This window comes from Carcharodon carcharias, chromosome 9 (assembly GCF_017639515.1).
Source record: "Carcharodon carcharias isolate sCarCar2 chromosome 9, sCarCar2.pri, whole genome shotgun sequence".
NCBI lineage: Eukaryota > Metazoa > Chordata > Chondrichthyes > Lamniformes > Lamnidae > Carcharodon > Carcharodon carcharias.
In genome coordinates this window covers 8,355,550-8,373,787 of record NC_054475.1, presented here as the reverse complement: position 1 = coordinate 8,373,787, position 18,238 = coordinate 8,355,550, and the positions used below count along the sequence as shown (strand labels likewise).

Here is an 18,238-nt window from a genome sequence, read left to right as displayed (position 1 = left end):
CTTCTAGATGGTAGTGGTCATGAATTTGGAAGGTGCTGCCTAAGGAGCCTTGGTGAATTCCTGCACTGCATCTTGTAGATGGTGAACACTGCTGCCATTGTTTCTCATGATGGAGGGAGTGAATGTTTGTGGATGGGGTGCCAATCAAGTGGGCTGCTTTGTCCTGGATGGTGTCCAGCTTCTTGAGTGTTGTGGGAGCTGCACTCATCCAGGCAAGTGGAGAGTATTTCATCACACTCCTGACTTGTGCCTTGTAGATGGTGGACAGGCTTTGGGGAGTCAGGAAGTGAGTTACTCGTCACAGGATTCCTAGCTCTGACCTGCTCTGACCTCAGGTGGCCACTGCCAGTGTGGGAGATGGATGAGGCCCCTAGTATCCCAGCTAGGTGCCCATCCATCAATGGCGAGCAGGGAGGTCCAGAATGACCTCACGTTGGTGCATGACTTGCTTGTTGTCTCCGCGGGCTCCTCTTGTAGCCGCAGTATTTATATGGCTAGTCCAGTTCAGTTTCTGGTCAATGGTATCCCCTAGGATGTTGGGGGATTCAATGATGGTAATGCCATTGAACATCAAGGAATGATGATTAGATTCTCTCTTTCTGGAGATAGTTATTGCCTGGCACTTGTTTGACGCAAATGTTACTTGCTACTTGCCAGCCCAAACATGGATGTTGTCAAGGTCTTGTTGTATTTGGACATGGACTGCTTCAGTATCTGAGGAATCATGAATGGTGCTGAACATTGTGCAATCATCAGCAAACATCTCCACTTCTAGCCTTATGATGGAAGGAAGGTCATTGATGAAGCAGCTGAAGATGGTTGGGCCGAGGACACTACCCTGAGGAACTCCTGCAGTGATGTCCTGGAACTGAGATGACTGATCTCCAACAACCACAACCATCTTCCTTTGTGGTAGGTATGACTCCAACCAGCAGAGAGTTTTTCCCCTGATTCCCATTGACTCCAGTTTTGCTCGGGCTCCTTGATGCCACACTCTGTCAAATGCGGCCTTGATGTCAGCACAGTTACTCTCTCCTTACCTCTGGAGTCCAGCTGTTTTGTCCATGTTTGAACCAAGGCTGTAATAAGGACAGGAGCTGAGTGGCCCTGGCGGAACCCAAACTGGGCGTCAGTGAGCGGGTTATTGATAAGCAAATGCTGCTTGATAGCACTGTTGATGACTCCTTCCATCACTTTACTAATGATGGAGAGTAGGCTAATGTGGTGGTAATTAGCCAGGTTGGATTTGTCCTGCTTTTTGCGTACAGGACATACCTGGGCAATTTTTGACATTTTGCTGGGTGGGTGCCATTGTTGTAACTGTACTGGGTGGGGCAGCTTGTCTAGGGGTGTGGCATCTTGCCAACCGAAAATGACCCATTTATGCCTACTCTGTTTCCTGTTAGCAAATTAATCCTCTGTTCCTGATAATTTGATACTCCATATGCCATGAGCTCTTATTTTGTGTAGTAACCTATGATGTGGGACCTTGTCAAATGCCCTCTGAAAATCCAAGTACACCACATCTACAGATTCCCCTTTATCCATTTTGCTTGTTACTTCTTCAAATAACTCTAATAAATTAGTCAAAAACAATTTATCTTTCGCAAAACCAGGTTGACTGCCTGACTGCATTGAGATTTTCTATGTTCCCTGCTATAAGCTCCTTAATAATATATTCTTCATGGCCTTGCCCCTCCCTATCTCTGTAACCTACTCCAGCCCTAAAACTCTGGAGGCCTTAGTGCTCCTTCATTTCTGGTGTCTTGCTTCTCCAGGATTTTATTTGCTCCACCATTGGTGGCTGGAGATTCAGCCCTAGAGCTCTCTCCCTAAGCTTCTCTGACTTTCCATCTCTCTTTCTCTCTCTCTCTTCCTTTAAGTTGCTCCACCTATCCCATTATCCCTTTATATAGCTGGGTACTATCTGGTCATTATCACATTGTTGTTTGTTGCAAAATGAAGCAAATTGTCTGCTGCATTTTTCTAAGCTTCAACAGTGACAACACATCAAAAGTACTTCATTGGCTGTAAATTGCGTTGGGATGTCCTGAAGTCACAAAAGATGCTATGTTAATGCCAGTCTTTTTTTTAAGTTTGCTTTGTATATTCTGTGACTTAAGGAATGCTGTATATTGTTTCAAATTCTCTTCTGCAACGCTGACACTCAATCAGGCATATAAAACCAATTGAGCAGATGTTCCAGTAATGATTGAGGAGCTGGGTAAGTACTGAAGTCTGAATAAGTCATCTGTCCTCAGGGTTAAACTCCCTCCTCATATAAATGCCAGAAATAGTTAAAGTAAAAGATAATGGGATTTTTTTTAAGAGACTATTTAGATTTTCACTGAACACTCAACTAACCATCTAAGTTGATTTTCTGTTCTCTTAAAAGCAATAAGGCCAAGGTTGACAGAAGCCATGAGCAGACATGTGAGATTTTCCTAGCTTAATTCATTTTAATAATTTCTCTAAACACTCTATGTTGATCGAGCCAATTTCTTGGCCAATATGTATTCCTCACCAAACATAATTTTAAAAAACAGAGCATTATCACATTGTTCTTTGTGAGAATTTACAGTGTGCAAATTGGCTGCCAAAGTTCTTACGTTATAATGTTGACTGCAATTTAAAAGTATTTCATTGGTTGTAAAGCACTTTGGGACATTCTGAGTTTGTGAAAGATGCTATCAAAATGCAAACTTTTCCCCTTTACTCCACAGGGTCTTGCTGTCAGCAGGGATTCTATCATGGTAGATATTCTTAAAGGGCTGCCACTGAGGTGTAATGGTGAACTTTCTATTTTATCTTCCACAGTCACATCGGCAAAGGTGGATGTAGTAATTGAAGTTATAGCCTTTCCTACTGCCTATTAGGGGTCACATAATTGTTCTTGGAGACGCTGACCAATGAGCCCTAAGCGCGAGTAATCCAGGGGACATGGCTTTCTAGTTGAGGACCTGGTTCAAGCATATAGCTTCTGAAAAGCTCTCTGTAATAAAGTTATCTGTTTCAGGTACGTCAAGTCATTTCATTTGGCAACAACTCGTGGAACTTTCCAACATGCGAGTGGATAATGAAGCCATGAGTAGCTCAACTACCAGACTGAACCAAGTTAAGATTTCACCAGAGAGAAATTTGGCCAACTGTGAAATCAAAATGAAGGACGAGACAAAACTCTACAGCAAATAAAAGAAGAAGAGACAGAAATATGATCAGAAAGGCCAATTAGCTATGTCTCCAGAACCCTCTCTGCAACCGAGAAGGGTTATTCCCAACTAGAAAAGGAAGGTTTATCGGTGACATTCAGAGTGATGAAATTCCACCAGTACCTGCATGGATGACATTTCACCATTGTGCCGGACCATAAATCATTCATGGGTTTATTCAGTGAGGATAAAGCCAATCTGTCAATAGCCTCAGCAAGAATTCAACGTTGGGCTTTGATATTATCTGCGTATGAGTATACCTTTATGCACTGTCCTGCCTTTCAAATGCGGACGCACTCAGTCATCTCCCGTTACCAGAGAGCATTGTACATGCTTCAATGCCACAAGAAGTTGTCCTTGTACTGAATTTCTTGGATGTTTTGCCTGTGTGTGCAAAGCAAATTAGGACTTGGACAAAGCGAGATCCAATTTTGTCGAAAATCCGAGCCCTGAAGAGATGAGACCATTCCATGCACGGAAAACAGAGTTAAGTAGTCAAGATGGAATCTTATTGTGGGGATCAAGAGTTGTCGTCCCTTCACAAGGAAGAGAACCGCTCTTGACAGAGCTTCACAGTGCGCATCCAGGCATATTGAAGATGAAAATACTTGCACAAAGCTATGTCTGGTGGCCAGGCATTGACAATGACATTGAAAGATGGTCAAGCACTGTCTCCACTGTCAGCAAGCACAGAAGTGGCCTGTTTCAGCTCCAATGCATCTGTGGGAGTGGCCTGGTTGACCCTGGGTTAGATTGATTATGTAGGACCGTTCTTGGGTACCAGGTTCTTATTGATTGTAGATGCGCATTCTAAATAGATGGATGTGTATGAAGTCAGATCACTAACATCGAGCACAACTATTGAAAAGCTTTGTCAATATTTTAGTGTACGTGGCCTACCAGAAGTCATCATTTTGACTAACAGTGCAGTCTTCACCAGTACAGAGTTTCATAGATTCATGAATTTAAATGGAATCAGACATATTAAAACAGCACCATATCACCCCTCATCAAATGGTTTAACTGAGAGAGCTGCGCAAACTTTCAAATCTGGAATGAAGAGGTTATCAGAAGGTCCTCTAGAAACTCGACTTTCCCACTTTCTTCTCAAATATCATATGACGCCTCATTCAACACCGTCTGAATTATTGATGAAGTGTTGCCTATGTACAAGGTTAAATCTGGTGTTTCCAAACTTAGAGGGGTAGGTAGAGAAGAACAGGATAGTCAAAAATTGAATCACAATATTCATAGTAAAGGTCGAAGATTTACTGTAGGAGATACAGTTTTTTATTTGTGCAGAATTTTGGAAGTGGACCATGTTGGATTCCTGGTACAATTGTCTCAGAAACTGGTCCCTTGTCCTTCCAGGTGGAAGTGGAAGGCTGAATTGTTCGAGAACGGGTGGATCATCTTAGGAATAGAGAGACAATACAGCAACCAGCTATGCCGCCTGTGATTAATGTCGAACCATCAATTCCTGAGGTGACGATCGATCTAGAACAGACATGCCTGATGTCTCTGTAGAGTTGCCTGACCCTGAACTGTCACTTTCTAATGATGTATCAGATGCTGCAGTTCGTGATCATGTCGATCCAGTGGAATAACCTCAAGTGGTAGAGCTGCACTGTTCTAACTGAATAAGGAACCAACCTCAGAGATTTAATCTTTAATCACCTGACTTGTATATATGTATATGTTGTGGGTTCTCTGTAATGTTCTCTGTAAGTAGGAAGTGTAAAAAATGAAAAGGGGAGGAAATGTAGTAATTGAAAGTATAGCTTTTCCTACTGACTATCAGGGGTCACGTGATTGTCCGGTACGTCAAGTCATTACAGTGGGTATAGGTATGATTCTGCCCCAATCCAGTATGAACCGGATTGCTCCGAAAATTTCCAGGCAGTAAGTTCTCAAGGGCCATGAAGTGATGGTGAGAAAGGCCCTCCCCGTCAGATCTTTCCTGCAAGCCCAGTGTCTCATCCCCTCTGCACATTTCCCTCGAGGTGCCTGTGGTGGGGAAGAGACAGTTGTCCACCTCCTTATGGAATGTGCCTTTGCAAAGCAGGCCTGGAAAAAGATGCATTGGCTTTTGTCGGGGTTCATCCTGGGCAGCTCTGTGACACAGGACTCTCTGCTCTATGGGCTTATCCCGGGAATGCACACAGAGACAAACATCAGCTGCAGCTGGAGAATCATTAATTCAGTGGAAGTCACTCTTTGGCCTGCTCAAAAATTGCTGGTCTTCCAGTGCAAAGAGTTCTCCTTGACTGAATGTTGCAGACTGGCACATTCCAAGGTCCAGGACTACATGCTGACGGACAGCCGGCGCAAAGGGGAAAGGTCACTGTCTAAGACCTTTCTGCCATAGGGCACTGAGGGGCTGGAAAATTTGTAGAACCCCCTCGTGCTGTATGCCTAACATTGAATATGGATACGGAGCTAGACAGATTCTTGATTAACAAGGGGGTGAAAGGTTATTGAGGGTAGGAAAGAATGTGGGTTTGAGGTTACATTCAGATCAGCCATGATCTTATTGAATGACGGAGCAGGCTCGAGGGGCTGAGTGGCCTATTCCTGCTCCTAATTCATATGTACGAACGTATAAAAAAGTAGTGAAGTTGTATTGAGGCACCTCAGAGATGAACATGCTGTATCAAGGAAAGTTGAATTCTATTTTACCTTTCATCATTTTTTGAATTTGAACTGTTTTGCCCCAGCTCTGTGCCTGACATGGGATGTATTTTGCAAATATTAAATGAGTTACAATTGCATAGAGACACCTACGAGTGGAACACATTGTCGAATTTTATGACTTTCTATAATTTTCGGGTTGAAATGTTCTGTGATGCATCTTTGCAAATTTTATAAATAAAGTACAATTTTGAGGGGACAAAACTGAAGTGACTGTAGATTTATTTGTTTCACACAGCCCGAGAGGATGTTCCACACTGAACTCATCATCACGTTGGGAAAAGGCTCCCAGTTGGTAATTCTGATAAGTTATAGGCTTAATGAGGCTTTGCCTAACAAGTAGCATGAGCCCCTTCGGCAGGTAATGAGCGATGAGGGGCAAGGTTGGAGCAAATCATAAGTCTACAGCTTAAGTTCACAGTTTTCTGGCATTCATTTGCGTTAATGGTTAGAGAGACCAGGGTAGCAGCTTTGAGATGAATCCAGTTCTGATACGGAACTGATTAGGGGGGGATAAAAGCAAAAACAAAAATACCTGGAAAAACTCAGCAGGTCTGACAGCATCTGCGGAGAGGAACACAGTTAACGTTTCGAGTCCGTATGACTCTTTAACTCGAAACGTTAACTGTCTTCCTCTCCGCAGATGCTGTCGGGCCTGCTGAGTTTTTCCAGGTATTTTTATTTTTGTTTTTGTTTTGGATTTCCAGCGTCCGCAGTATTTTGCTTTTATCTTTGATTAGGGAGGGAATTTCACTCCACCTCCTGGCTTTTGGAGGAACTGCATTATATAGCTGCACTGCTTCTATCGGGGAGGTGGTGGTGCAGTAAGTAACGCGATGAGTACCCCAGAGACCCAGGCTAATGCTCCAGGAGCATGAGTTTCCACCATGGTTCAATTAATTAATAAAAATTCTGGAATTGAAAGCTAGTCTCGGTAATGGTGACCATGAAACTGTTGTTGATGGTTGTGAAAACCAATCTGGTTCACTAATGTCCTTTATGGAAGGATATTTGTCGCCCCCTAGCCTGGCTAAATGTGACTCCTAACTGCTCCCAAGGGCAATTATGGATGGGCAACAAATGCTGGCCTTGCCAGTGATGCCCACATCCCATGAAAGAATGATTGTTAAAAAAATCATAGAGAGTTAAGAGTACATTCAGCCCATTGTGCGTATGCTGCTCTTTGAAAGAGCTATCCAATTTGTTGTAGAGTCTTGGGTGTAGCTCAGTAGGTCTTACTAAGGCAATCATAGTCTTAGGTAGTTCAACGATAAGTATTTATTAACTACTAGAAACTATGTACATAGGCACAGCAAAGGTCCAGGTTAGGAGCTGACTCCATGCTTGCTTCTACACACAGCTCTGTCCTACACTACGCTGACCACTAAGTGCAGGTCATCTGTTCTCTTACATCACTGCATGGACAGCACTGTCCTCGGTCCCACGTTAACCCTTTATATGCCAGACCCTTATGTGACACAATTAGTTTCACTCCCCTACTCTTTCCACACAGCCTTGCAAATATTTCCACTTTTGAAGCTTATTATTGAAAATATATACCTACCTTTTCTTTTTTAAAAAGTTGGTACCTCCACCAATTGTACTATGTTTTTTTTAATTTGCTTCAATTCCATTTTTTTGACAGAAGGATAACTTGCACTTCAATAATTCTACTCTGTGACCTTTTAGAACAGCAGCAGCTCATTACTGCTGGAACAATACATGCAAGCCAGAACTAAAACTGAATGTTTGAATTGCAAGCATGTCCGATAAATGGAAATGTACAAGCATTGTCCTGGTTTGATGTATTCATGCACATTGCAAAATCTTTGAGAAAAATCGGAACAAAGAACATCAGGTATTGTGTGGTGTGGGGTGGAGCCATCTGCCTACCTGACTTTATTCAGACAAATGATCCATTGCAATGCCCAAATACCCATTGTCAATCTATAACTCCAGTGACCCAGCATTTTAACTCTATTTGTCACTCTGTGTAGTCTCTGCTTCAACAAAATTACGAGGAGATTTGATAAAGGAAATGGGTAGGGATTGTTTCTACTGGCAGGAGGGTCAGCATCACCAGAGGACACAAATTTAAGATAATTTCCAAAAGAACTTGGGGGAATTCAGAATTATTTTACCCGGCAAGTTGTTATACCCTCTCTGAAAAGGTGATGGAAGCTGATTCAAAGTAACTTTCAAATGGAAACTGGACATAAACTCGTGAAGGAGACATTTGCAGGGTTATGGGGAAAGAGCAGGGGAGTGGGACTGTTTGGATAGCTCTTTCAAGGAGCTGGCACCAGTACAAATGGGCAGAATGGTCTCCTTCTGAGCTGCATGATTCTATCAAGCGCTTTTCCAGAGAATAACCCAAAATAAAGTTTCGGAGAGGTTGTGGGGGGGGGGGGGGGGGGGGGGGGGGGGGAGGGGGGGGGGGATGGGGAGGGGGTGGTGTAGTGGTATTGTCACTGGACTAGTAATCCAGAGACCCAGGGTAACGCTCTGGGGACCCGAGTGTGAATCCCACCACGGCAGATGATGAAATTTGAATTCAATAAAAACTTGGAATTAAAAGTCTGATGATGATCATGAAACCATTACTGATTGTCATAAAAAAAAAACCCCATCTGGTTCACTAATGTCCTTTAGGGAAGGAAATCTGCTGTGCTTACCGGGTCTGGCCTACAGACTCACAGCAATGTGGTTGACTCTTAAATGCCCTCTGAACAAGGGCAGTTAGGGATGGGCAATCAATGCTGGCCTAACCAGCGACGCCCACATCCCATATCCCATGAAAGAATAATAAAAAAGAGACATGAGACTCTGTGGGCATCTGCACTGATTGGAGGCAGGGTTGTACAGAGCCGGTAACACGTTGGACAGGAGAAGTTTATCTACCTCACCCTACAAGGAGCTCCCATGGGCCCCTCAGCCGATTCTGAAACTAATAGCTTGGCTTCCCTTTGCGTGGAATTTAATGTTTGTGGCAGGGTTCCCATCTAACACACAACGATCAATTTTGTGAGGCCGATCAATCAGGCACTTACACGGGCAGCTTTGGGCCCCCGTTTTAATTAAGCCCAGTGGAGGGCGGAAATGCTGCCCTGATTGCCAGCCAATCGGAGGCCAGCAGCTCTCCAGTACCGACAGTGCCACCATGGCCAAGGCCAGTACTGCACCAGGGCTTTCACCCAGGATTGACAATAAAACCCTGGAGAGAGGTAAGTGTGGGCGGGACGAGGGTTGCTGGCTAATTCAGGCCTCCAGACAGAAGGCTGCCCACGCTCTGGGCATTCACACTCGGGTCCCCAGAGCATCACCCTGGGTCTCTGGATTACTAGTCCAGCAACAATGCCACTACACCACCGCCTCCCCATCCCCCCCATTCCGCCCGGAACTTGACTAGGGTAGTCAGGAAGATGGCGGGGTCTCTACCCCACACATTCCCACCCAATCAGTCAGCCCCCAAAGTCATCTCCGAGTGTTGGGCATTAAATTCCACCCAAAGCAGAAATACACCCCGTCCTTTTTTAAACCCCGCCATAGCTTTCTGTTCCAGCACTGCTGCTGGTAATCTCTTCCGGAATTCTATCAGCTTTTTTTTAAAATAAAAAGTTGCCTAATTTTTCTATTTCTTTCTGACCACCGCCCCCCCCCGCCCCCACCGCTTAACTTCACAGTGCCCTTCAATCCTGACTAAAAATATTTGATCCAAATTTTTTTCCATTCTTGTGAATATGTTAAAGAGCTCTAATCAAGAACTCCCTCTGTCAAAAGGATAAAGCTCCAGTGTAGACAACCTTTCCTCTTTAGGCTCAGTAATCAGTTTCAGAGCCTTACTCTGGATTCCCTCCACATCTTGCCTCTAAAGCAGAGAAAAAGATGAAGATGGCAGAAGAATGCTGCGGATGCTGGAAATCGGGAATAAAAACAGAGAGTGCTGGAAAAACTCAGCAGGTCTGGCAGCATCTGTGGAGAGAGAAACAGTGCTGATGTTTCGAGCCCATATGACTCTCACTTCAGAGCGGATGAAGACACATTTAAGCCAGATGCAACTTTGAAATCTTATCCTTTGATGAATAAATCGCAGCACAAGCTGCAGATTCCAGAATGTGATCACCTGACACTGAATAAGTGGTTACACACGAACATACGAAATAGGGGCAGAAGTGGACCATTCGGCCCCTCGAGCCTTCTCTGCCATTCAATAAGATCATGGCTGATCTGCTTGTGTTTCGAATTCCACATTCCCATCTACCCCCGATAACCTTTGATTCCCTTGCCTAACATGAATCTATCTCCCTCTGCCTTAAAAATATTCAATGACCCCACCTCCACCGCCTTCTGAGGCAGAGAATTCCAAAGCCACACAACTCTCTGAGAGAAAAAAATTCACCTCTCTCTGTCCTAATTTTAAAACAATGCCCCCTAGTTTTGGACTCATCCAGCACAGAGAACATTCTTTTCATGCTCACCTTGTCAAGACAGTTCAGGATCTTCTATACTCAGTCAAGCCACCCCTCACTCTTCCAAACTCCAGTGGAAACAAGCCAAGTCTGCCTAACCTTTCCACATAAGACAACTCGCTCATTCCAAGTTTAATGAGCTATCCATCAAACTCCCAGATCTTTCCCTTGTTCTGTCGCCTCAAACACATTACAATATCACATGCAGTCCACACTTTCAATTCTTCCACTAACCTCATGACTTTACGTTTATATGTGTTGAATAATATCTGCCCCACTTCCATTAATTTAACCTGTCCAAATCCCTTGTGCCTAAATTCTTCTGTGGCCTTGTCCCTTCCCTATCTCTGTAACCTTCCCCAACCCTGTGCAACATCCTGTATTCCAATTCTAGCCTCTTGTGTATCCCCAGTTTCCTTCACCCACCATTGGCAGCCATTCATTCAGCTCTAGCCTTGTGAATTTCCTCCCTGAACCTCCTTGGCTGTCTACTTCTCTCTCTCTCTCTCTTTCTCTCCTTTCAGACACTGCTTAAAACATCTCTTTTCGAATAAGCTTTTGGCCATCTGTTCTAACATTTCCTTACGTAGCTTGTGGTCAGATTGGACTCTGAATGTTTTACTTAAGATCCCACAGGAATGCAAGTTGTTTAGACATTGGTTAGCAACATTGATCACTGGTGTCATCTTATACATATTACAGAATATTTTGCCCTCAAGTATTTTTTTATAAACATTATTCTTAGATCAGAAGAGACCTTCAGCAGTGGCCTCTTTAGCAGTGGCAATATAGAGATACCAGAGAAATGGTGGAATTACTGAATCACTACTTAATGATTAAGTATTATTACAATAACGACTATTACAATGATCCCTTTGGGACTCTACCTGCATTTGGTTTCCACTCTGATATCTCCCTGTCCACAACCAATCTTTGTTGTTTGCCTTTCACTCAAGTTCCACTTTGCCAGTTACCTCAGGGGCTCACACTTTGTGTACCAGCCCTATTACCGGGGATGCCCTCAAATACCTTCCTGAAAACCAGGTTGAAAACGTCCACTGCTTCACTTTATTCACAAACACCACTGAGAACCACAGCTCACTTTTGTTTGATATCTTCAATGTAGAAAAATACCCCCAGATGCTTCGCAGGTGCAGAATCAGACAAAATGGTCACCAAGCTAAAGAAGGTGGTTTTCCTGAACCTAAGTTGGCATTCTCTAGCCTGATCCTATCTTTTCTATGATCTGTCATGCTTTGCCTCATTGCCGTCTCTATCATTTTCCATGGATTGACATAAGGCTCACAGTATTTAGTTGAGGATTTCTCCTGTTTGGAAGATGGGTTTCAGAATTGCCTCCTTACAATTCATCGCGATGTTCCCTGATTCCAATGAATTTTGAAAGGTATCGGTCAGAAAATCTGCAATTACTCCAACCAATGGTGAGACAGTGTTAATGAGTGTTAATGTCACTGGACTAACAATCCAGTGACCAAGGCTAATGCTCTGGGGACATGGGTTCAAATCCCACTATGGCAGCCAGTGGGATTTAAATTCAATTAATGAATCTGGAATTATGAAGCTTGTCTCAGTCATGGAGCTATCATTAACTGTTGTTCACTACTGCCCTGTAGGGAAGGAAATCTGCCATCCTCACCCTGTCTGGCCTACATGTAGCTGCAGACTCACAGCAATGTGGTTGACTCTTAACTGCCCTCTGAAGACCACTTATTTCAAGGGTAGTTTGGGATGGGCAACTGGGTCTTGCCAGTGATGCCCACATCCTATGAAAGAATAAAAAAATTCCACCAATGCCCACATGTGGTGGAATTGGCTGTGAAGCCTTTATTCATCTTAAAATTCCTAAGCCTTCTTACTCACCTTCTCCTGTGATACTAAGGGTGTCTGGTTACTCTCCCTTTTATACTTCAACTAAGCCTCTCTTTCCCATTCATCGATAAAACAGTCATTAAGTTGTGATTCAGTAATTTCTCTGGCATCTCTCTATTGCAACTGCTATAGAGACCGTTGTGGTTATCTCTTGCTCCTTTTCTAATCCTCATCCTCATCTTCAAATCAAGCCTAGCCTACTCCTCCAGTCTTGGTTCCTAACACTTACCCTTCTACCTTTCACACTACTACTGGTCCCAGAGCCCTATTCTCTGCAACTGCCTCCCTAAACCCTTCTGCCACTCCATTTCTCTCTCCATTTTTAAAAACTTCTCAAACCCATACTTCTAACCATGCTTACAGTCATCTCCCCTAATTCTCATATGATGGCTTGGCAACAACTCTTTTTTTTTCACTGCCTCTCCGATATAAAGTGCATGGGCACATTTTCTTTGTAAAAAGACACTCCATAAAGGAAAGTTTTTATGATCTTATTAAATCGCTAGATTTCAGGAGGATTTTAAAATGATGGAGTGTTTTGATGGGGTGAGTAGGGACAGATTTGGGTAACTATCAGCTTCAGCAGGGCTACAAAGCTAATGGAGTCAAAGTGCCCAGCCACTGTGTATCCTGCTTTTCCTTCCCTCCATAGAATTCCACTTAATCGCTGTGCATAATTTTGGAATAAAATCTCCCTGAAGCCAATTGAGGCTCAACAATTAAAGCTAGGTATATAGAGTAAGAAGGCACACAACATTATAGTCTCATACTGTGAATGCTCAGCAGCTTAAAGAAATGTACCATCCTCTTAAGTCTTTATTGACTCTAGTTGGGTTGCTGCATTCATGTCCAAGCTGCCAGACAGTTTAATAGGGGCAGGGCAATAGACAGAGGGGTTGGGCAATAGCCAATGAGAAGGTGGATGGCGAAGCTGCAGACGATGCCAAGTGACTATAAAACTCACAAGAGATAGAAACTTTACACAGATCAAAGATTTGAAAGTGAGCAAAGCAAGAAGATCGAAGCTTATAGCAGAAGACTTACAATGAAGTGGCTGTTAGTCCTTTGGTGTCTTTGTACCTCAGCTTATGCTTTAAAAAGGTAAGAGCCTAAGTTGTTGCCTTACTGTTGGGAATTTTAACGCTTATTTAATATTCAGTAGCAAAACAACACACAGCTGAACAAATATTGAATGCAAGTTTGAGTTGATTGATATAATTATTCTGAGCTCTTTAACTATTGTGTAGAAGATTCAATAATACACTTAACAGCTTTTGTGTGAGCACAAAATTTGACAGCGACATGTCAATTTTATTTTATTTGACTGACTGCGCTGAGGATTAGTTGAGGTGAAGCTAACACTAGGTGCCACTTTTGTTGTCAGTGTTGGGAAGGCTGCTTCATGTAATGTAGAAGAATTGCCAAAGTGCTGTTTTGCCATTGTGAATTTGTTCAAAATTTTAAAATTCGTTTTAAAAAAATTAGGGCAAGAAATTGAAACTACAATCTTTTGATACCTGTATAATTGCTTTCATTCTCTGGGGTATTGTTGTACCTTCAGTGTAGGCTCAGAATTTGGCAAATAGTGCAAATTTTCACACTCCATCAGAATTTGCTTTTATTTACTCTTTGTGGGTGTCAAGGCAGGGCCAGCGTTTGTTGCCCATCTCAAATCACCCTTGAACTGAGTAGTTTGCTAGGCCATTCCAGAGGGCAGTTAAGGGTCAACCACACTGTTGTGGGTCTGGAGTCACATGTAGGATGGCAGATTTCCCCTCCCTAAAGAGCATTAGTTTTGTATGATTGTTGAGACTAGCTTTCAATTCCAGATTTGATTAATTGAATTTAAATTCCACCAGCTGCTGCACATTCCTAGAGCATTCATCTGGGCCTCTGGATTACTAGCCCAGTGACATTACCACTATGCCACAGTCTTCCCCTCTCTCCTGTGCTTCCCTTGCTTAGTGACCAGCTTAGAACTAGGCAAGGGAATCAAAGGTTATCGGGGGTAGATGGGAATGTGGAATCTGAAACACAAGAAGATCAGCCATGATCTTATTGAATGGCGGAGCAGGCTTGAGGGGCTGAATGGTCTACTCCTTTTTCTATATCTTATGTTCTTATGTAACTACATATTAACAATAAGATGTCGTGCTAGTAAACTCCCTTTGCATGCAGAAAAATCTGCCTTATTTTATTCTACATCATTAGGGTATGGAGAAGCAAGCTAAGGCTTTCTCACTGAGAATTAAAAGGTTGGTTGCGATGTCTCAAACTGAGATGAGTATGGGTGATGGCAATTGCTCCAAATGCTATCTCCTGCCCCCTGCACCCTATCTTCAAAGCAATTTAATCTTTGCAAGAAGCCAACTTGTGCGCTGGGGCCTCAACTCCATGTATGCTGCCCACACTCCAACACCTCACCCACATGGCATTCCTTCATGTAGAATCACCATTACCCAAAAAAAGCCACCTGGCTGTGAGTTTGTTCATTCGTCAAAACTTAGTCTGAGGCTTTGAAACTGGAGAATAGAGGAGTAGAGGGTTCTGGGGAGGGGTTAAGTAGGCTAACAATGCAAAAGGATATGGCAGCCTTGCAGGGCAGCTATTTAGGCAATGATACCCAGAGTGTGACAGGAAGGGACAGAGTGCACAAACATAAAAAAAAACTGCAAATAGAGTCAAAGGGGGAAAAAATCTGTAAAAAGGCAAAATTAATGGCTTTTTACTTAAATACTTGCAGTATTCGAAATAAGATAAATGAATTAATGGCACAAATAGAGGTTCATGGGTATGATCTTATAGCCATTACGGAGACATGGTTATAAGGAGATCAAAGCCGGGAACTAAATATTCAGGGTTATGTTACTTTTCGAAAGAACAGGCAGGAGAAAAGGGCGGTGGGGTAGCTTTGTTAGTACGAGATGCAATAAGTACAATAGCAAGAAATGATCTTGTATTGGAAGATGTAGAATCCACATGGGTGGAGGTAAGAAATAACAAAGGGAAGAAGACACTGTTGGGAGTAATCTATAGGTCCCTAACAGTCGCTATATTGTAGGACAGAGAATAAATCAGGAGATAATGAAGGCATGTAAAAAATGCAGTACATTAATCATGAGTGACTTTAATCTTCATGTAGATTGGGAAAATCAAATTGGCAGAGGAAGTCACAAGCAAGGATTCATAGAGTGTATTCGGGATAGTTTCCTAGAATAATATGTTGTGGATCCAACCAGGGATCAGACTACTTTGGATCTGGTAATGTGTAATGAGGCAGGTTTAATAAATTATCTCAGAGTAAAAGATCCCCCAGGAAACAGTAACCATAACATCGTAGAATTTACAGTCAGTTTGAGAGTGAGAAACTTGGATCGGAAACAACTGTGCTAAATTTAAATAAGGGTAATTACAAAGGAATGAGGGCGGAGTTATCTGGAGTGGACTGGGAATGGAGTTTAGCAGAAAAGATGGTTGATGAACAGTGGCAGACTTTTAAGAAAATAGTTCATGACTCACAACAAAGATATATCCCGGTGAGGAAGAAGGATTCTAGGAAGGGGATAGACCAACCATGGTTAACCAAAGAAGTTAAAGATAGTATCAAATTGAAAGAAAAAAAACATAATATGTGGCAAAGATTAGTGGTAAGTCAGAGGATTGGGAAAGTTTTAAAAACCAACAAAAGCTGACCAAAAAAATAAAGATGGAGAAAATAAGCTTTGCGGGTAAACTAGCAAGTAATATAAAAATGGACGGTAAGAGCTTCTTTAAATATATAAAAAGGAAGAGAGAGGTCAAAGTGAACATAGGGCCCTTAGAGAATGAGGTTGGGGAAATAATAATAGGGAACCAGGAAATGGCAGAGGAGTTGAATAAATGCTTTGCAGCAGCCTTCATGGTAGAAGACACTAATAGCAAAATACTAAATAATCAAGGGGCAAAAGGGGGAGGGGGGAGAAAGTAAGTACAATAACTATCACTAGAGAAAAAGTATTATGGAAACTAATAGGGCTAAAGGCTGATAAGTCCTCTGGACCTGATAGGTTGCATCCTAGGACATTAAAGGAAGTAGCTATGCAAGTAATGGATGCAGTGATAGTAACCTTCCAAGAATCCTTAGATTCTGGAAAAGTCCCAGAGGATTGGAAAACTGCCAATGTAACACCCTTATTCAAAAACAGAGGGAGACAAAAACAGGTAACTTTGGGCCAGTTAACTTAACATCTGTCATTGCGAAAATGTTAGAGTATATTATAAAGGATGTAATAGCAGAGCATTTAGAAATGCATAATATAATCAAGCAGAATCAACATGGCTTCATGAAAGGGAAATCATGCCTGAAAAATTTATAAGAATTCTTTGAGGAGGTAACAAGCAGGATAGATAAAGGGTGACCAGTGGATGTAATATATTTGGATTTCCAAAAGGCATTCGATAAGGTACCGCACATTAGGCTACTTAATAAGATAAGAGCCCAGCGTGTTGGGGGTAATATATTAGCATGGATAGAGGATTGGCTAACTAATAGAAGATAAATAGCTGGGATAAGGGGAGCATTTTCAGGATGGCAACCTGTAACTAGTGGAATGCCACAGGGATCAATGCTGAGGCCACAATTATTTATAATATATATTAATAATTTGGATGAGGGAATTGAATGTACTATTGCCAAGTTTGTGGATGACACAAAAATAGGTGGGAAGGCAAGTGGTGAGGATGACACAGAGTCTACGGAGGGACATAGACAGGTTAAATGAGTGGACAGAAACATGGCGGATGGAATATATTGTGGGAAAATGTGAGGTCATGCACTTTGGCTGGAAGAACAGAGGAGCTGAATATTATTTAAATGGAGAAAGACTGCAGAAAGCTGCAGCACAGAGGGATTCGGGGGTCCTCGTGCATGAATCACAAAAATCTAGCATACAATTCATCAGGTAATAGGGAAGGCAAATGGAATGTGGGCCTTTATTTCAAAGGGAATGGAGTATAAAAATAGGAAAGTCTTGCTAAAACTATACAAGGCACTAGTTAGACCACACTTAGAATACTGTGAACAGTTTTGGTCCGCTTTTTAAGGAAAGATATAAGGAGACAGTCCAGAGAGGGTTCATTAGGTTGATCTCGAGTATGGGGGGATTTTCTTATGAAGAGAGGTTGAGTAGGTTGGGCCTGTACTCATTGGAGTTTAGAAGAATGAGAGGTGACCTTATTGAGACATATAAGACTCTTAGGGGCCTTGACAGGTTAGATGCTGAGAGGTTGCTTCCCCTTCTGGGAGAGTCTAGGACCAGAGGGCATAATCTCAGAGTAAGGGGTCAGCCATTTAAGACAGAGATCAGGAGGAATTTCTTCTCTCAGAGGGTAGTGAATCTGTGGAATTCTTTACTGCAGAGGGCTGTAGAGGCTGGGTCGTTAAGCATATTCAAGGCTGAAATAGACAGATTTTTAATCAGTAAGCGAATCAAGGGTTATGGGGAAAAGGCAGGAAAATGGAGTTGAGGATTATCAGATCAGCCATGATCCCATTGAATGGCTGAGCAGACTCGATGGGCCGAATGGCCTACTTCTGCTCCTACGTCTTATAGTCTTACAGATAATGAGTACTATTGTGCCAAATGCTAAGGGGCAGAGTTTGCGGGGTCACAATGGACGCAAATTTTCATTCTTCATCATAGTATTGTTTTATTGGGAATGGAATATAAGAAAAAGGATTATTCTTCAGTCAGCGACAGCTGGCTCTTTCATGGGATGGTATTGCTGTTTAACCTGATGCTGTTCACCCACACAGACATTAACAGCAGGGAATCAGGCAGCAGAAGTAGAAATTAGCCCAGGGCACTGCGGCCAAGTTCCTCTCCAGTCCCAAACTAGAGTTCAAGCTTGGGAGCAGCCTGAATGTATGAGTTTTTTGTGCATGATCCAATTGAGCTTATTGTGTGGGACTGGGAAGAGACGCAGTCATTACTGGTGATT

The 18,238-nt window shown here is 42.7% G+C and overlaps 1 protein-coding gene across 2 annotated transcripts in view; it reads left to right on the top strand.

The window, feature by feature from the left end:
• Positions 1–13,247: 13,247 nt before the first annotated feature.
• The window catches only part of LOC121282038 (ethanolamine kinase 1-like), a 155,024-nt gene continuing 150,033 nt past the window's right edge, over positions 13,248–18,238 (top strand). For both annotated transcript variants that reach the window (XM_041195397.1, XM_041195396.1), the window contains exon 1: positions 13,248–13,360. In XM_041195397.1, coding sequence (XP_041051331.1) covers positions 13,305–13,360 — 56 coding nt within the window. In that variant the 5' untranslated portion in view covers positions 13,248–13,304. The remainder of the gene's footprint in view (positions 13,361–18,238) is intronic.